Source organism: Carettochelys insculpta, chromosome 3 (genome assembly GCF_033958435.1).
Source record: "Carettochelys insculpta isolate YL-2023 chromosome 3, ASM3395843v1, whole genome shotgun sequence".
Taxonomy (NCBI): domain Eukaryota; kingdom Metazoa; phylum Chordata; order Testudines; family Carettochelyidae; genus Carettochelys; species Carettochelys insculpta.
The window spans coordinates 174,559,385-174,579,955 of record NC_134139.1 but is presented as its reverse complement, the minus strand read 5'-3'; the positions used below and the strand labels follow the sequence as shown (position 1 = coordinate 174,579,955).

At 44.8% G+C, this 20,571-nt stretch overlaps 1 protein-coding gene across 1 annotated transcript in view; it reads right to left on the bottom strand.

Moving 5' to 3' along the window:
* The window catches only part of DCDC2C (doublecortin domain containing 2C), a 112,721-nt gene that overhangs the window by 83,432 nt on the left and 8,718 nt on the right, over positions 1–20,571 (bottom strand). The window contains exon 3 of the mRNA XM_074989143.1: positions 4,507–4,583. Coding sequence (XP_074845244.1) covers positions 4,507–4,583 — 77 coding nt within the window. The remainder of the gene's footprint in view (positions 1–4,506; positions 4,584–20,571) is intronic.

The window sequence follows — 20,571 nt, the reverse complement described above, 5'->3', positions numbered from 1 at the left end:
AAAGCAAGGGGTGCCACACTCTTCCTGTCAGAAGGGTTGAGTTCCATTCTTAGGTATACTTGGCAGAGTGGGGTGGACACTTGGATCTGTTCACTGTATAAAAGCAGACTGACTCAAGAGCAGGTCTCACACAAGGTCAGTAGGAGGTTTGCATAGTGATTGTAGATAGGATATGGCCTTTATGTAGCAACTGAATGTTCAAGGTCTTATCCTGTCAATCTCACTCACAATGAGTAATGATGACTCCATAAACGTTAGTCCTATTAAAACAGTGTTTCCCTTTCCCTTTTTCTCTTCCCTTTTTTCATTCCCTTTCAACACAGGGCATGTCTATACTACCACTTACTTTGGTATAACTTACATTGCTCAGAAGCATAAATAATCCACACCACTGAGTGACACAAGTTACACCAACCTAAGTGCTAGTCTAGATAGCACTATATCAGTAGGAGAACCTAGCTATCCCGCCTTGTGGAGGTGGAATAATGAAGTCAATGGGAGAGCTCTCTCCCATCAGCTTAGACATATTCACCACTTGCAGTTCCCAGATCCTGCACCAGTACAGAGTAGCTGAGAGCCTGTTCTAACTCCCACCATTGGTGCAAGAATGGATGTAGCATTTTGGAGGCTTGACTCTTATATTGGGGCAAGAGGGGAAGGCAGGGAAAGGAGCCAGCCTTACCACAGAAATCCTTGCAATGCAAGGAGAATTCTCCGCTGCCCAGAATTCAGCCACTTTATGCTGCTCATGGGTTAAAAGCTGCTACAATATAGCCGTGTCTACACGTGCACGCTACTTCGAAGTAGCGGCACTAACTTCGAAATAGCGCCCGTCATGGCTACACGTGTTGGGCGCTATTTCGATGTTAACATCGACGTTAAGCGGCGAGACGTCGAAGCTGCTAACCCCATGAGGGGATAGGAATAGCGCCCTACTTCGACGTTCAACGTCGAAGTAGGGACCGTGTAGTCGTTGCGCGTCCCGCAACTTCGAAATTGCAGGGTCCTCCGTGGTGGCCATCAGCTGAGGGGTTGAGAGACGCTCTCTCTCCAGACCCTGTGGGGCTCTATGGTCACCGTGTGCAGCAGCCCTTAGCCCAGGGCTTCTGGCTGCTGCTGCTGCAGCTGGGGATCCATGCTGCATGCACGGGGTCTGCAACCAGTTGTTGGCTCTGTGGATCTTGTGTTGTTTAGTGCAACTGTGTCTGGGAGGGGCCCTTTAAGGGAGCAGCTTGCTGTTGAGTCCGCCCTGTGACCCTGTCTGCAGCTGTGCCTGGCACCCTTATTTCGATGTGTGCTACTGTGGCGTGTAGACGTTCCCTCACAGCGCATATTTCGATGTGGTGCTGCGCAACATCGATGTTGAACGTCGACATTGCCAGCCCTGGAGGATGTGTAGACGTTATTCATCGAAATACCCTATTTCGATGTAGCGTTCACGTGTAGACGTAGCCTATGTGTGGCAATCCACCTTCATGTTTACCTTTCCCATTCCTAAAATTGTTTCATTACATCACATGGTAATTTAGCTTATGCCACTTGAAACAGCAACCTGGTACCAGTTACTTGGAATTCAGAGCACCTAACATATCTGAACACTGCAAAAATAAATTACCAATTATGAATGTATAAGTGCTTTGTTCAGTACAGCCTTAAATACCCGATGCACTGGGGCTTCCACCCATACCTTTGACTTTTAATTTGCCCCATTACATCTTGTTACTAAACAGCATCAGTGTACTATATCTTGTAAACGCACATTGAAGTTACATGTACCATGGTACAATTCCCTATGGAGTAAATACTGTTGTATGGCCAATGCATCTCATGAACACATGAACATGACTCATAAAAAAGGATAAAAAATAATAATCATAATTCCTGGAATGAATAGTGCAGTATGTCAGATTGCAGCCACAAGCAAATATTTGTGTCTGGATGCCACTTTAAAAGAAAATTTTAAAATAATGAAGCCTGGCTTTGGCAGATACTTGGGGCCATCTAGTGGAATTTTCAGTAAATTAATATAAAACACAAAGCTTGTGCTTTAAAACAGTGAGCTAAGTTTATCACAATAAAAAAATTGCTGCCATAGTACATCTTAAATACTATTATTTTCTGAAATATGTTAAAGGAGGTTATGGTTTTATAGGATAAAAATAAGAACAAAATAATCTACACCACTGAAAAACTGTGTGTTGATGAGAAATAAAAACTGTAGCCTAATCCCCTGATGGACAATTTTTAGAGGGTCCAAACATTTAAAACCAGATTAGACAAAGTACAAGAAAACCTTGTAGTGAGCCAGACGTGACTGTCAGAGGATGTACTAGATGAGCTAATATGTCTTTTTTATCTCTAAATTCAGCTACATTAATTTACTCTGGGAAAACTTCCAATGTTTGGGTGTTACGTACATAAATAAACATCCTTTTCCTTTATGTGAAGTAGCAATTACAATCATATGTGATGTCATAAATACTCTTTAGTCTACATTGTTAATATCAACTCTTTTTGTGTTTGATGCTAAAATACATTTGGGCTATATCTACACTAGCCCCTTCTTCTCAAAAGGGGTATGGTAATGAGTGAGGTCGGAAGATGCTAATGAGGCACTGTCATGAATATCCATAGCCTCATTAGCATAATGGCAACCACACCAATTCGAAAGTGCTGCTTTTGAACTGTGCACCACCTGTTTAGACAGGGGCTTTCGAAAGGACCCCCCCAATTTTCAAAAGCCCCTTATTCCTTTTTGGTTAGGGGAGCAAAGGCACTTCAAAGTAGTGCAAGCACTTCTAAGTGCCCGCGACTACACGGCATGCCAGCACTTCAAAGTTTGACACTTTGAAGTTGCTGCAGGGAGAATTAGCCTAATGAAGTGCTGCATATTCATCGCAGCACTTCATTAGTATTCACCGATCAGGCTGATCACCATGCCCCCTTCGAAGAAGGGGACAAGTGTAGACACAGCCTCAGAGTGTCTTGTTATTGTCTTTTGGATTTTGTGACTTCCAGTTTAAATGATTTTACATGCAAGCAGAGGGAACAATGGGCATCTGAAAAGTTGAAAAAATACGTAAATAAATATAGAAACTTTTTAAAGGGTCCCTTTTATGGCTAAATCTCTTGGAATGCTCATCACTTTAAGTAACCTATGGGCTCGTCTACACTAGCCCCCTCCTTTGAAGGGGGCATGTAAACAAACGTTTTGGGAGTAAGGGAACTTCGAAGTTGCACGGGTATATCAAAGTGCCTGTGACTAGACTGCTTGCCAGCACCTCAAAGTTAGCAACTTCAAAGTTCGTGTGCTGAGAATTATGCTCATGAGGTGCTGCATATGCAGTCCAGCACCTCATTGCTATTCACCGAGAGGGCTCGTTTACATGCCCCCTTCAAAGGAGGAGACTAGTGTAGACGAGCCATATGGGTATTATCATTGTAGTTATCACAGATGAAACTTATATTGGCATCAAAACGTTAAGGCACAAAGCATTTTTGGCTCTTCTCCACAGCCACCTTCCCCACATCTTGTGCAACAGAACTGCACTGTTTGAACTGCCTAAAAAGCATTACACTTGCAGTTGTGGTTGTGCAGCCCTACAACACAATTCCTTATCAGCAACAGGGCTAACAGCCACCGTGGGCCCCAGAGCAAGGTGGGAGGGGGACCTGCCTCCACACCCCAGAAGGGGTAGGACCAAGGGCAGAAGGGGTGGGGCATAGAGCAGTCATCCCTTAGCATTGCTAAGACCGTAATGCTGAGCCCCCTCCCCTTTTCTCAGAGCTGTGCAGAGCAGCGAAGCAGCATGGTCACAGCATTTCAAAGGGGCCTGGAGATTCTTGCCCCCACTGCTGCTGAAGCAGCAGCAGCAGCAGCAGCCAGAGCTCCAGACCCCTTTGAAATGGTGGGCCCCTGTGCAACTGTCCCCTTCCTCCCCTACCCTATTGTCAGGCCTGCTTATTGGTATATTTCATCACAGACCAATCTCACATGTGACCATCCTTTTGAAACTCCCTCCTTCTGATCCTTCCATTCACTGCAAGTCACTGTTTTAAACATCTATTTTAATGATTTAAACACAGATTTTTTACACATGACTACCACCGTCAGTGTCCTTTTAGAATACTGTCTGTGACACATAAAAATCTGCATTTATAACCCCCTAGAATAATACATTTTTTCCCAAAAATAGTTTGCTACCAAAAATCCGTCAATATAATGAATGCAATGCCCTCTCTCTCACCCCTCCTTCCCACTATAATGACAAAGGAAGCCAAATTCAGCTCTGGCTCACACATGATTCAAATTACATTTAAATTAATAGGAACTAGATAGCATGTAAATCAAGGCTGAATTTGGCACTTTCAAATTAAGCATGTTGTACCCGTGCTTCAGTATAAACATTTATCTTTCTGCTGAATTAAACATTTGGAGTTTTGTATAAACTAAAAGTGCAGAATATTTAAAACCAAATCTACAGTTTTGATTCACAACCTACGTACTTGATATTACGTGGCTTATTGTGGATCGATTGCCACCTGGAAGGCACGCGTATTGTGCTATGAACTACTGGTTTAATCTGCAAGAAAAATAAAACACACATTATGTGGGATGTTCAAAACATTTAATTCTTATAAGTACTGCTCAGTTATACCCATGGCAGACCGAGGTTCAAATGTCATAGAATTTAATGCCAAAGAGACCACCAGATCATCCAGTCTGCCCTCCAATATAAAAGGCAACCAACATCACTAAACCCAACAACCAAAGCTACACCTAAGTGGTATAGACTATGGAGACTTGACAAGCAGTGAACATGAGGGACCAATGTGCACCAATGATTGGGGCCCCCACAATGGCAGGAAATGATTAAGTGAGATATATGCACATAATCTTGGCAAGTGACCCACACATACATACTGCAGAGGAAGGTGAAAAGAAATTCCAAAATTTTGGCAAGTCTGTCTTGGAGATTCTGTACAGATCCCACAATTAGACCCTAATTATGTGAGCAAGAACCAGCCAGCCCAGCACCTGAGACAGAGCAGTCTTGGTGCCACCAAGAGCCCTTCTCACACACCCCCAGGCCTGCTGACAGGGGAAGGAAGAAAGCAGTTGCCTGCGGTCCCTTTGCAATGCCATGGAGTGCCGTGCTGCCACTCTGTGCACAGCTGAGGGAGGGTGGCAGGGCCCAGGGCTGACTGCCCTAAGCAAACACCCTCTACCCTTGGTCCTGTTCCTTCTCGGATGCAAAGCCAGGACCCCCTCCCACCTGGCTGCAGGGCCTGGAGTGGCTGTTGGTGCAGTTGCCCCTCTCAGTGCCCCATCTTCCGCCATGGCTATTCCTGATGCCTGCTTCAAACAAAGGAAATAAAAAAGACAACACAGATACATACATATATAATTGATAACTACATGAGGCATAAACGGTGAGTGAGCCCAGGACTGATGATCCCTGCATTCAACCACCACACACCACCCCATCATAACATCACACTCATAAACTTATCCAGCTCTGTTTTAAAACAACTCTTATTAGGAAGCTATTCCAAAACTCCACCCCTCTGAGGGTTAGAAACTTTCTTCTAGTTTCCAGCCTGAATTTTTTCATGCCCCATTTATATTCATTTGTTCTTGTGCCAACACTGTTCTTTAGCTTAAGTAGATCTATAACTCTTTACATTTACAGAGAGCAATCATATCCCTTCTTGGCCTTCTTTTTGCTGGAGTAAACAAGATAGGCCCTCTGTTCTCCTGATCATCCTAATAGCTCTTGCTCTAGTTTGAATTTATCTTTTGTGCACACCACTTACCAGAAATGTACAATATTCCAAATTCAGTCTTGCAAGTATCTTGTGCAATGTCTCCTATCTCTTCTGGAAATGCCTCTCCTGATACATTGAGGATCACATTTGCTTTTTTCACAGACACAGCTCATCAGTGTCTCAGTCACTTTGCTATTGACCATACACTCCAGTTTCTCACCTTCTTTGTCATTTCCAACTGATTATCCCTCAACTTGCAGCAGAAATTCTTGTTCTTAGAAGATCAGTCCATGATCTTGCATTTTAAACTACTGTATTTCATCCTGTTTCTGTAACTCTAGTCTTCAGAGTAATCCAAGTATTCCTAATTAGAAAGATTGATCCCTAGACCACTTCTTCAGCAATTCCATTAGCAATCATCCTCCAGGCTGGTAATTCACTTTTCAGCACAAACCACTATCTTTTCCCCTTAGCTACTTCTTTATACACCTGCCAAAGTGTGACCAGATGTCCCATTTTAAAAGGGGGAGTCCCGTATTTAATCCCTCCTTCAGATGTCCCAACTTTTTCTTAAAAATGGAAATTGTCCCATGTTTTATCTCTCCCACATCAGTACTAGCAGTTCCTGCTTCAGGCCTGATCACTGCTCACTAACCACCCGCCCACCACCGGTGAGTGGGAGGGAGGATCCAGTGGCTGACAATGGGGTATGCAAGGCTGGTGCCTGGTATGCCAGGCTGGTGGCGAGGTGAAGATGCAGCACATAGGGCTAGCCATTCCCCCTGCTGACCCATCAGCACAGCTCCTGCTGCGTGCTGGCCCTTGGCCAGCAGGACTCTGCCCACCTCATCCCGTTTCTGGCCAGCACCGGTTGCACACTGTGGCAGCTGTTGACTGAAAGCAAGTGCAAGGCATAAGCCAGTTATGTGTAGCCTCTGATGCCCACCCACTGAGCCTTTATTTGTTCCCTTTCTTGCTGTCCTCTCCCTGCTCTTCCCCTTCACTCCCATAGTCCCGCTGCTCCTCCACATGCCTCCTGGTGAAGCATGTCCCATTCTCAGTGCTGTGAGAAGTGCTCAGCTCACCAAGGCTGCATCTACACTAGCAAGTTCTTTTGAAATATTTTGCGAAAGAAGAGGGCTCTTTCAAAAGATTATGTGGAGCATCTACACACGAAAAGCACTCTTTCAAAAGTAAATGGAAAGAATGCAGCGCTCCTTTTGAAAGTGCTCTTCCACTCCCATTTCAGGGAGAACGCCTGCTTTTGAGAACTTATTTTGAAAGAAAACATGTCTAGATGCGCCACAGCGCCCTTCTTTTGAAGGAGTAGACCTCATGGCACCTGATTTTTCAATCCCTGGCCCGTTCCTTTGGAAGACCGAGGGTTGTGTGCGCGCTCTCTTTCCAAACAGTGAATCAATCTTTTGATCCACTTTTCTGTGTATGGACACACACCTTCAGAAGAAGTTCTTTCTGAAGAAATCTTCTGGAAGGGCTTCTTTCAAAAAATCTCTGTAGTGTAGATGTAGCCCAAGAGCCTGGCTGGCAGTCTCCTTCTTTCCCCCACTGCCTCTGCTTGGGACAGCATTCTAGGAAGGCCCAAGGTCTTCTGCCCCAGGGGACTGGCTGGGAACAGCCAACCCCTGCACGTGCCAAAGCCCTAAACAGTACTGGCACAGGGTATTCTTTCTGCTCTTCAGCTAAACTCTGATGAGGCAGGGAGGAAACAATCCACCTGTTCATACTGCATCCCTGTAGACTCCCCAACAGTCCCCCAGGCAGGGATTTAGCACTCTCTCACCAATCTTGGATCCTGTCACCAGGGAGCTGCCCCCTCCCTTAGAAACCCTTCCCTGCTGACCCACCTCTCTGGACAGGTTTGCTGAAGCCCCTGCAGTTGGTTTTCCTAAGCCCTGATGCACAATGCATCCTTACGGCTTAATAGCTTCCTGCCCATGCTGTAGTCAATGGACAGGAAGCATTATGTCAGTGGCCAGCAGCAGTCTAGAGCTGTCAGATGCTTTTCAACACTGAGCCAGGTGGCTCAGTCACCCTCCCTGTGTAAGAGAGGTGTACAGGAATATGTGTGTCATCCCTCCCCGTGTGAACTCTAAAGCCACAGTGTCCCATACACTTGCCACTCGCCACATGTGGTGAACTGGATACCACAGTGTGGCGAAATGCGGCTCCTCGGAGCCACACACATGCAGCACCTCTGCCCGCTCCACACACGTGCCCCTCCACTTGGTGGGACAATCGCATGGGGGCAGCAGCAGCTCTTCCTGCGGCTCTTGCCTCGGTGCAGCCCCTGCAGCCCTGGCAGCTGAGGTCTGGTTCAGCTCATGAAGTTCCAGCCCCAGCGTAGCTTATGCAGCACAGCAGCTCCAGCAGCTCTGGTGGGTCACCAGTGGTTTGTGTGGGGGGAGGGGATGCCTGGCTCTGGGGGAGGGCAAGGGCATTTATTTTGAGTGGAGGGGGCTGTGGCAATCTTTGCATTTGTATTGGATGCCGCTGCTCTAAAACCTTAAAGATAAGAAGGTAAATAAAAAAAATGCAACTGTGCAGTATTTCTTTTATAACAGGGTCTCAGTGAACTTCATGATAATTTGAACGTTTGTACTGCATAACTCTAACTGATTGCTGGTAAACTCGCTTGAAAACAAGTAATTTTATCAGGTGTCCCATAGTCAGCATAGGGAAATGTGGTCACCCTAGCCTTTTAAGTCTTGTACTGATCCCCATTATCTCCAATTTAAATAAGTGCTTTGCATGCAGTACCCTATCAAATGCTTTACTGCAATTCAGGTACACCAAATCTGCTGCATTTGCCTTAACTAAAAAGTTAGTTATGGTCTCAGAGAAGGTAATCAGATTACTCTGACATGATCATGGTAACCCATGTTGCATTACATTTCCTTTGCCATTTACTTCCATGAATTTAATTATGATTTCCTCAATTTCTTCTAAGTTGTATACAACAGAGGACAATATCTGTAACAGATCTGTAACTGTCTGGATCAGAGTTTTCCCATTTCTTGAGCATAGGTATGATGTTTGCTACTCTCCAGCCATATGGTTCTTCCCCTAAATAGATTTATTAAAAATTCCTGGTACCAGGCTAGCAGTCTTACATGCCCATCCTTTCAGTATCTCAGTTGACAATTATTCAATACCCCTGCCTGGAATGTATCCAGCTCTTTAAGCTCTTCTTTCACCTGAAACTTGGTAATTTCTATTTCTAGACACTCATTTCCCTCAGCCATATTGCCTTCCATATTATCATCCTCACTGAAAGCCAAGGCAAACTATTAATTTAGGTTTTTGGCCATAATTAGATTATCTTTTAGCTTCATCACATCCAAGGATCAAATATTAAATAACATCATTGTAGAGAAACTGACAGAGACTTGAACAGCCACAAGTTTTTCACTGCTTTATCTCTCCCATTCTCAAGTTTTATGGCCTTCACCATCCACCATCCTTCCAGGACAGGATTCTGTTCAGACTGTTTACACAGTTTGATCAGCCAGAGGGATCACTGTAAAGTTGCATAATAAGCTCCTTTCCCTCAGAAACTAAGTAGCCTAAGCAGTTTCCAACACTTGCTAATGCAAGATGTGAGAGATGGGTCTAACACTCAAACAGGGTCTCACCCAACAGTTCAGAACATAATAATCATCTCAGAACACTGATACTAATTAAGCTGTCCTGATTTTTCAAAAAACACTCCCACTCTTCATTCCCAAGTCCTTAGAAAAATGACCGTTTTTTAACTGTTTGAATATTCACTCCTGACTTCTTGACTTGAATTCTAGAGTCAGTTTGGGATCCTGAGAACATGCAACAGCAAACTAAGAAGATAGAAGAAGTAACCAGGCTTGACTGATGTAAAAGAAGTGCCACTCATACCCTTCCAGTACAGCACTATCTCCAGACGTGAAGAAGTGGGTCTGCCCCATGAAAGCTCATCACCTAGCAAATTATTTTGTTAGTCTTTAAAGCGCTACGTGACTGCTTTTTTGTTTTGTTGATACAGTCTAACGTGGCTAAGTCTATGTTACTGCCATTCACACAGTAACACTAACTGACCACCTAATACATACTCAAATAATGAAACTGCAAGTGCATCAAACCCCATGAAAGTTACCTCATAAACAATGAGTGGAAACAAAGTGCTAAAGTCCCACTTAAATCAACAGACACTTGCAGGGATTTTCTTTTTCTCTTCCCATTTTCTCTTCTCCCCCTGCCCCCATCTAACTGTTTTGTCAGGATTTTTTTCTTTTTTTTTCTTTCTTTCTTTTTTTTTCTCTCAGGTATCAATTATTCGCCAGATCTGAAGAAGTGGGTCTGTCCCACAAAAGCTCATCACCTAACAAATAACAAGAAGTCCTGTGGCACCTTATAGACTAACAGATATTTTGGAGCATACGCTTCCATGGGCAAAGACCCACTTTGTCAGATGCATGATGGGGGTGGGGGTTTAGAGGAGGATTTCAAAGCATACACTCCAAAATATCTGTTAGTCTATAAGGTGCCACGGGAGTTCAGGACTTCTTGTTGTTTTTGAAGATACAGACTAACTCAGCTACATCTCTGATACTTGTTACCTAATAAATAATATTGTTAGTCTTCAATATGCTACTGGACTGCTTTTTTTGTTTTCTGAGAAAGGAGTGTGACACATAAGAAAGATATATTTGGATCAGCAAACAAATCTATTAACCTAGATACTAGTTGCCAGATTTGAAGTCAATTTATAACTAAGGCTGCAAGTCTGCAGGTCATGGATGTGTGATTTTCTGGGACCTCTGTAACTTCCACAGCTACAGCAACCCATGGGCTGTCTCAGCAGGGCAAGTTGCTGGAACAACCCCAGGGCCAGCTGCACCAGCCACTGCTGAAGCAGCTCCAAGGCCCCAGCAGCCACCAGAGCAGCAGTGGTTCTTGGCATGGTCCTTGAGCAGCAATAATGGAGCAACAGCTGTATTGGGGGCAGCCCCAGAGTAGCAGCCCAATAGCAGCAGTGATCCCGAGGACAGCCCCAGAACCTGTCAGAGCAGCAGTTCCCAGAGACCTCTGAATGGTGAATGGCCAGAGGCCATGAGCCCCCACTGCTGGAGCAGAGACCAGCCATCAGCCCCAGAGCCCCCAGAACAGCAGCACTCCTGGGCTCCCTAAAGCACCAAAGACTTACTCAGTGGTATTTATAGTAGTTTTGGACAGGTCATGCATGGTGTAATAGGACGGGGTTTCTGGGCACAGCTACAGAAATCAATCCAGGGCATCTTTACTTAAAATCCAGGCCACTTACAGCCCCAGGCTGGGATTTCCTTCTCACTAAGGCAAATCCAATCAGCCTCCACAGCACTTTCGCCAGCCCCACTGGCCAGCCAGAAGCCATAAAAGCAAACCCATAGACTTCTCAGCTGCTCTACCAGGCCAGACCAACACCCCCCAAATTCAGTTGAGAGGCTCGTAAGCCTATTTCACCAAACACCACACAGATTCTTCCAGATGCCAAAGGGTCTAGACCCCAGTCAACATATACTTGGATTTCACCCAAAGCAACACGCTCACCAATTATTTAGTCTAGTATCAAAAGATTTATTAGTGAAAAAGGAAGAACAGGGTTAGAGACAAGAATTGTAAAAGCAATACCTTAAATGCATCAGTCATAAGTATTGATGCAGGCCAGCTGTGTTATTTGCTGATTCTTGAGAATCTCTGAAAGTTCATTTCAGGCTAAAAAGATTCAGTCATTAGAGCATTGTAGATCTGGTCCACTGGGGTCCGCATACTGGGACATGAACCGCTTAGAGACCACAAGACAAAAGATCCAAGATGGACACACTGAATCCACATCACCCCTTTGAGGGATGGGCCCCCAATCCAGACAGGCTTAACTCATGAGGACTGAAAACAAAGAAAGTACTTGCCAGGGCCCATCTTATAGCCTTTCATATGCGGAGGGAAAGTTCTATTCTTCTCCATAGGCCTTGGCTTACCACCTGACCCAGTGGGTCTCCTGTGCTGAGCTTCCATCACTGCTGTCCCACTGGGAGAACCCCACCATCATAAAATGGGTGTTGGCCATCTGGGCCTTTGCTCAGTCTATTGTCCTGGCTGGGGTGGAGCCCACCTCCCTTTGTGAACCTCAGCACTGAGACATTTCTCACACAGCTGCAGAGCTAAACATCTATAACTGTACATACAAACATTATACAGACACACAAGTAGCATACATAGATTCAGGGCATCATCAGCGTTCATTTGACACCTCACACTGCACCCCTACCACAATATTTGGAGGCAACAGCCATACTGGGCTTATGAAATAGTTTCCAGACCCAATATAAAATTCCAGCCACATGACGCACAGGCCATGAATTTTTGTGTATAACCTATGCATGACCTGTGCATGACTTTTATTAAAAATACTCTGACCTTTTGTACAACTTATGCAACCCAAACATAATTAATTACTTGACCGAGCTATAAACCATTGCAGAAGTTGGCTCTTTTCTTCCAACAGTTAGTAAAAACACAAAGGCCATGTCTACACTACCAAAAACTTCAAAACGGCCATGCAAATGGACATTTCGAAGTTTACTAATGAAGCGCTGAAATACATATTCAGTGCCTCATTAGCATGTGGGCGGCTGCGGCACTTCAAAATTGAAGCGGCTCGCCTCCGCGCAGCTCGTGCAGACCGGGCTCGTTTTTGAAAGGACCCTGGCTACTTTGAAGTCCCATTATTCCTAGGGGACTTCGAAGTAGCCAGGGTCCTTTCGAAAAGGAGCCCCATCTGGATGAGCCGCGTGGCGGCAAGCCACGTCAATTTCGTAGTGCCGCAGCCACCCACATGCTAATGAGGCGCTGAATATGTCTATTTTGCATGGCCATTTCGAAGTTTTTGGCTAGTGTAGATGTAGCCAAAAAGAACAAAAACTAATTCAATATGCAGACCAGAGCTGTATACTTACTTACGCTTTAACGACTGCCTGTTTCTGTGTATCTGCTAATATCACTGAGCAATAAAACTATGGAACAACCTTCTGCGTGATTGTGTCAAAATATGCAAACAGACTGCCAGTCCAAGTTTTGGGTTAATTGCTCTATAACACACCAGGAACCATCTGTGCACTATTTAGTGCAATAGAATTCACAAGTATGCCCCTTCCCCCAAATAATGGACTGTACTCAGCGTTGAAGTTTTTCTTTAAACAATTAAGTAAAACATAGACAAATCTGTTTTGTTGCTTTTGTTGTAGTGACAAGCAAACAGGACTCATCTTGCCAACTCTTATTACTAAGCACAGTGTTTTCTACCATTGCTCCTGTAATCCAATTTAAGTACTTACCTGGCACCCATTCCAAAGTATCTGACAGCTTTGAAAGGTTTAATGTGTTTATGTTCCCATCAAACCAGCAAGACAGGGAAGTACTATCATAGCCATTTTAGAAAAGGATTACTGAAGCCCAGAAATGGGTGTCTACACAACGAAGTTGTAAGTTAAGGTGTGAATGTAAATCAATATAGATACAGCAGAATAACACCCTCTGTGCACACTAGGGTATGTTTTTCAGTTTAGTTTGTGTCACTTAAGAAGGTGTTCAAACTGATAAAAAAATCTTATTATGGGAAGAGACCATCTACCTGAGATACCACCAGCATAACTTTATGAATTTAGCAATAATGGTATAATTGTTCTGCTAGTATTTCAAAAGCACAAATGAGGTGACCCAGACGACTACAGGTCTATCAGCCTGCATTAATTGTTTCCAAAATAATGGGAAAATTTACAAAGAATTAAATAAAGGTAATACAATTAATGCCAATCAACATGGGTTTATAGAAAACAGATCCTGTCAAAGTAATTTGAATTATGGTTCTTTATTATATTACAAGTTTAGTTAATAAAGGTAATAGTGTTAATATATTTTGACACCTTTAAGGCATTTCACTTAGTACCGCATGACTTTTTGATTAAAATACTAGAAGAATACAGAATTAACATGCCACATATTAAATTGGTTAAAAGCTGGCTAACAAATGTAATTTTAAGCACGGAATCATCATTGAGTGGGCACACGTCTTATGAAGTCCAGCAAAGACCATTTCTTGACCATGTGCTATTTAAAATATTTATCAGTTTTTATTCCTGCACCCCACTCCTGCCCAGATCCCCAACCCCCAGCTCACTCCTGCATTCTCCCTCTTCCAGACCTCACACCCTACGCTCACTTCCTGGAAGCCTCCTCCCACACTGAACCCCTCCTTTCTAGCCTCACCTCAGGGTCTATGGGGGTCCACCAAATCTATTAGCCCTGGCCCCACTAGGCTCTGGGGCTGATCTGCAAGGTGAATGAGGGGGATGTCTTTTTTTGTTTTTCAGTCAGGGAAGCATTAGGAAGGGGTGGTGGGTTTTGCTTGTTTGTTTGTTTTTTGTTTTTGTTTGCTTCTCACTTTTGTGGCCCTCAGCTGATTTTTCTGCGGGTCAGTGGCCCCCAACTGAAAAAGGTTCCTTGCTCCTGGGTTAATCATCCATTGATAATAAATTGAAGCTAGACAAATTAGACTGGAATAACATATAACATTTTATTGGTGACGGTAATGCCACTGAACAATTTTCCATCACTTGGTATTTTAAAATTAAGAACGGATTTTTTTCTAAAAGAGATGCTCTAAGAATTATTTTGAGGTAATGTGAAGGCCAACGTTAAGGAACTGCCCAGAGTATTCTGGTGTAACTAACTGTGATGGGGTTGGTGAGTAACTGAAGCCCTCAAATAAGAATAAGAATAAGAATAAGAATAAGAATAAGAAAGCAATTTATATAAACTAAAATGTATATTCTATTTTTATTAATGTATGGTCATCTGATTTATATTATTCACATAACTATAATAAAATGGTTTTAATGGATAAAATTAAATGAGAAATTCAAAAAAATGAAAAATTATAAAATCAAATTATGGGGCTCATCTTATAACATTGATTCTAACAATCACCTCTGGGCTAGCAAAGCCCTAAGCCAGACATCTCTAAGGAATCACTTCTGCAAACGCAACATGACTACTCACTTCTGTAAGGACCATTCATACAAAGTTTGGTGAACTGAGCCTGTAAGAGATTGGGACCTGCTTTTAGCACCCTCTTCCAACTGGGCCCTAGCTTTCTCTTGCTGAGCCAGCACCCTCCCTGGGGGATCTCTGCCTGGAACCTTCTCATTGAGTCCAAGGAAAGTGCTTTCCAGCAAGATCAGTTGTTGTTGTTTCTTTTTTCTTTTATTTCAAGTCTCTTCAAGAAGCAAGATCAAAAAGTCCTCAAGCCTGTCTAGACACTCTTCTTTGAGCTGAGAAGATTTAGGAGCACTCGGTCTCCTGACTGGAATTCTCTGGCACTAGTCTCTTTATTAGGCAATCACATTCCATCATGGGGTATTTCCCATTGGATGTGCCGAGGTTGCCTGCAGCAGTTACAAACCAAGGTCATTCACAGGAGGGACTTGGAGGTCTGGGACTTTGGGACTACTGTTCTGGGTGCAGGGTCTCATGGATAACGTAAAACATCACTCTGGTGGTAGGTTATCACTTCTCACTGCCTTTCTAAATGTGACTAGCCAACCCAAAGACTGGCCACCAGAGAGACTGGCATCCACAGATAATTCAACCTCCATTAATCTCTCAGTTGTCTTCATCACCTCTGCAATGGATGCAGGCCAAAACTGTCAAACCAAGGGGTGCACCACCATATGGAGAATATGGAGGTATTATTCTGAATCTAGGCCAATATTGTTAATAAACTGCAACACTGTCTCAGCAACTAGGTTTATCCATTGGGTAGACCCAGAGTTACTGAGCCACCACCTAGAGGCATGCACCATTAAGAATATCTTCCAAAAAGCTTCTACAGAAGGCCAAAGTGGTCCATGATGGCAGCCTTTAGCATTGCATAGGATGGTGCTTCATTCACACTCAATGACCAATACAGCATGAGCATCACCAGTGAATTATGTGGGCAGTCACGCTGCCCAGGAACCAGTCTCCCACCCAACAGTGGTGGCAATTTACTCACAAGTGGTCAGGTAGAACTCTGGATCATTAGTACTGCCCATCTTGAGCAAGGATTAGGTGAAGTTCTATGGCGAGTCACGCTTGTTTCAGTCTTACAGCAGCTGTTGTGAGAGCAAGCAAGCCATCTCTACTTGGAACAGTCTACTCTGCTCAAGCTCAGACATCAGGGCTTCCTGCAAACACAGCTGGGAGGCAAGAAGTACCTGCTTCTGTTCCAACTGGCGGTTCTTTTAATTTTCCACCTTCTGTTGATTCACAATCACCTGGAGTGTCTCCTTCATAGCCCTTCTTTATGAAAGGTCCCTGTTTGGGCACCACATGTAAGAGACAGGCCTGTCTTCTAATAAGTTCTTCTGGCTAATCCCAGCTTCTTCTTTCTGAGTTAGCAAATGCTATGGAACTCTACCTGGAATCTTCTCACCAAGTCCAGGGAATGCAGTTTCTATCTGGATCAGTTGTTGTGGTTTCTTTTCAATTTTATTTCAAATCTCCTCAACAAACAAGATCAAAACTTCCCTAGGTCTGTCCCTCATCCCCTATGGTTTCTCAGCCCAAATTTCCTGGCTCTTGCCTCAGAGTCTTTTGATAACAAGATTTCTCCAAGATCCTTTCTGTCAATTTTTGTTTCTAGGAGCTGTTCTTCCTAGCACTTGTTCCAGTCTCTAGAGGTACTGCAGTTCCTTCTCTCCATTTCCTGCTACTTTTTCTAGGAGAATCAGAAAGTTAAGCTGCTGGTCTACCAGGTGCAGTGAGAGAGGCTAATCAGCCAGCCAACCAGATGCTGACCCCTAACCTCAGTCAAATAGTAACCCTTATATTTTCTTAGGGTACGGAGTTTGTATGTGGTATTTCAATGAATAAATTCCTGAGGGAGCTTGAACAGTGGCTTCACTTTCTAGGCAACACTATAAACTAGGAGGGATTTTGCAAAACATAATGGGAGACAAACAGAGGAAACAGATAATGTAACAAGTAGATTAACTGTTAAAAACTACATCAGAAGCATGATTTAGAGAATTCATCAATTCAATCTGAACTCTGGTGTTTTAGTTCCTACAAGAGCAAGACTACTCTTTCCTGTATTTTTATTACTTTTCTCCATGGCACCAAACAGCAATAACTGACATTATCCAATGGAGTTTCACTAGTTCTCCAACTGCACCACAGCCAGGCATCCTGGAGCCAGAGCTGCACACAAATGCTCCTGATCTATTGCTGGGAGTGCCTGTGTCTCTTTCCCTCTCCTTTCCTTCACTGCTCTAACAGAAGCATATAATCAGTGCAGATTGCACTTCTGAGATCCGATACTCTCTCATCCAGTAACAGCCGTGGTTTGGCCGGATGTTACTAGATGAGAGAGTAGCGGCCAGTGCAAGAGGCCCTGCCTGCCTCCTGCTAGCAGAGGGACAGATGCACGAGTCCCCCACAGCCCCGTGGCAGTGCATGGGATGGGGCCAGAGCCCCTGTCGGTCCACCAGCAGCACAGGGGATGAGGGATGGAGCCACCACTGGTCTTGCAGCAATGAGGCATTCAGTGGACACTTTTCAAACATCTAGAGGACATTGATTTTGCTGATGATGTCTTCCTCCTTTCCCACCAACATGAAAGCATAAATAAAAAGGTCAAAACATTAGACAAAACTGCTTCTATGACTTAAATGAGCATTAACAAAGGAAAGACCAAGACAATGAGGATCAACCAGTCCAACACCACCATCACACTGGGAGGAGATGACCTGAAAGATGTGGAGCAATTCACCTACTTGGGGAGTATTATGGGCATAGATGGAGGAACAGATAAGGATATCAGTGCAAGGACAGGGAAAGTAACAGCTGTATTCAAGACTCTCCACTCCATTTGGAGTTCACAAATAATATCTGCAAAGACGAAACTGCGGCTCTTCAACACAAACATGAAAAGTGTGCTCTGGTATGGAAGTGAGACCTAGCGTACTAAAAGTGTTCAAGTCACAAGCTACAGACATTTATAAACAGATGCCTGAGGTACATCCTTCATATCAAATGGCAAGACTTCATCACAAATGAGGAGCTTTGAAACAGAGCAGGACAAGAACCAACTGAGTTTGAAATCAAGAGAAGAAAGTGGGGATAGCTATGCCGCACTCTCAGAAAACCACAGAAATCACAGACAACAAGAAGTCTTTTGGCACCTTATAGACTAACAGATATTTTGGAGCATAAGCTTTCGTGGGCAAAGACCAGCTTCATCGCTTATGCTCCAAAATATCTGTTAGTCTATAAGGTGCCACAAGACTTCTTATTGTTCTCGAAGCTACAGACTAACACGGCTACCTCTCTGACACATAAAAATCACAGAATTCCAAGGGTGGAAGGGAACTCAGAAGATCATCTAGTTCAGTCCCCTGCCTAAAGCAGGATCAAACCCAACAAAAGCATCCCAATCATAACTATGTCAAGCCGGAGCTTAAAAACCTCTAGGGATAGATTGCACCACATCTCTCAGTAACGCATTCCAGTGCTCCACCTCCCCGCAGTGAAACAGTTTTTCCTAATATCCAACCTACACCTCTCCCTCTGTAACTTCAGACCATTGCTACTTGTTCTGCCATCTCTCACCACTGTGAACAGTCTCTCCCCATCCTCTTTAGAGCTCCCCTTCAGGAAGTTAAAGGCTGCTATCAAATCACTCCTCAGTCTTCTCCTTTGCAAACTAAATAAGCCCAAATCTCTCAACCTCTCCTCTGAGGTCATGTGCGCCAGATTAATCATTTTTGTTGCCCTCTGCTGAATCTGCACTAATATGTCCACATCCTTTCCATATTGGGGGACCCAGAACTGGACGCTATATTCCAGATATCGGAGGGGTAGCCATGTTAGTCTGGATCTGTAACAGCAATGAAGGGTCCTGTGGCACCTTATAGACTAACAGAAAAGTTTTGAGCATGAGCTTTTGTGAGCACAGACTCACTTCATCAGATGCTGGTCTTGGAAATCTGCAGGGCCAGGTATAAATAAACCAGAGCAAGGGTGGGGATAACAAGGTAGCTCAGTCAGCAAGGGTGAGGCTTACTACCAGCAGTTGATCTGGAGGTGTGAACACCAAGGGAGTGGAAGCTGCTTCTGTATTTAGCCAGCCATTCGCAGTCTTTGTTTAAGCCCGAGCTGAGGGCGTGGAACTTGCAGATGAATTGTAGCTCAGAAATTTCTCTTCGGAGTCTGGTCCTGAAATTTCTTTGCTGTAGGATAGCTACTTTTAAGTCTGCTACTGTGTGGCCTGGGAGATTGAAGTGCTCTCCTACGGGTTTTTATATATTGCCATTTCTGATATCTGATTTGTGTGCATTTATTCTTTCACGTAGAGACTGTCCAGTTTGTCCAATGTATATAGCACAGGGGCATTGCTGGCACATGATGGCATAAATTATATTGGTAGATGTGCTGCTGAATGAACACACGAGGGTGTGGCTGATCTGGTTAGGTCCTGTAATGGTGCTGCTGGTGTAGATATGTGGCCAGAGCTGGCAACGAGGTTTGTTGCATGGATGGGTCCCCGAGTTAGAGTGACTGTGGTGCGGTGTATAGTTGCTGGTTAGGATTTGCTTCAGTTTGGCAGGTTGTCTGTGGGCAAGGACTGGTCTGCCTCCCAAGGCCTGTGAAAGTGGGGGATCATTGTCCAGGATGGGTTGTAAATCCCTGATGATGTGCTGTAGAGGTTTTAGCTGAGGACTGTAGGTGATGTCTAGTGGTGTTCTGTTGGTTTTTCTCTTGGGCTTGTCCTGTAGTAAGAGGCTTCTTGGCACACGTCTGGCTCTGTTGATCTGTTTTTTCACTTACTCAGGTGGGTATAGCAGTTTCAAGAATGCTTGGTAGAGATCCTGTAGGTGTTTGTCTCTGTCGGAGGGGTTGGAGCAAATGCGGTTATATCTTAGTGCTTGGCTGTAGACTATCCTACGGCAAAGAAATTTCAGGACCAGACTCCAAAGAGAAATTTCTGAGCTACAATTCATCTGCAAATTCGATGCCCTGAGCTCAGGCTTAAACAAAGACTGCAAATGGCTGGCTAAACACAGAAGCAGCTTCCCCTCCCTTGGTGTTCACACCTCCAGAGCCGTGTCTACACGAGCCGGCTACCTCGAAGTAGCCACGCCAACTTCGAAATAGCACCCGCCACGCCTATACAGGGCGAGCGCTATTTCGAAGTTGAAATCGATGTAGGGCGGTGAGACATTGAAGTCGCTATCCCCATCAGGAGATGGGAATAGCACCCTACTTCGACATTGAACGTCGAAGTAGGGCACATGTAGACGATCCGCGTCCCGCAACATCAAAAGAGCGGGGTCCGCCATGGCGACCATCATCTGAGGGGTTGAGAGACGCTCTCTCCAGCCCCTGAGCTCTATGGTCGCCGCATGCAGCAGCCCCTTAAAGCTCCCCGCCCCCTGCGTTCCTGTGCAGGAAGCTGAGAGCGCGTGGAGGCGGCAGCACTGCCACGTGGCCAGCCTGCACGCCCGCAGCATCCCCAATCCACCACCCTGCACTGATGGCCGCTCGCCAGCCCCCCCAGCGCCCCCAGGGCACCCCCCCCAAGGGGAGCCAGGGCTCCCAACCAGCCAACCAGCCAGGGAAGAGGCAGCGGGGACCCTCCTGGACGGAGGCCGAGATCCGGGACCTGCTGGGGCTCTGGGGTGAGGAGGAGGTGCTCCAGGTAATGGGGAGCAAGAGGCGGAACGTGGATGCGTT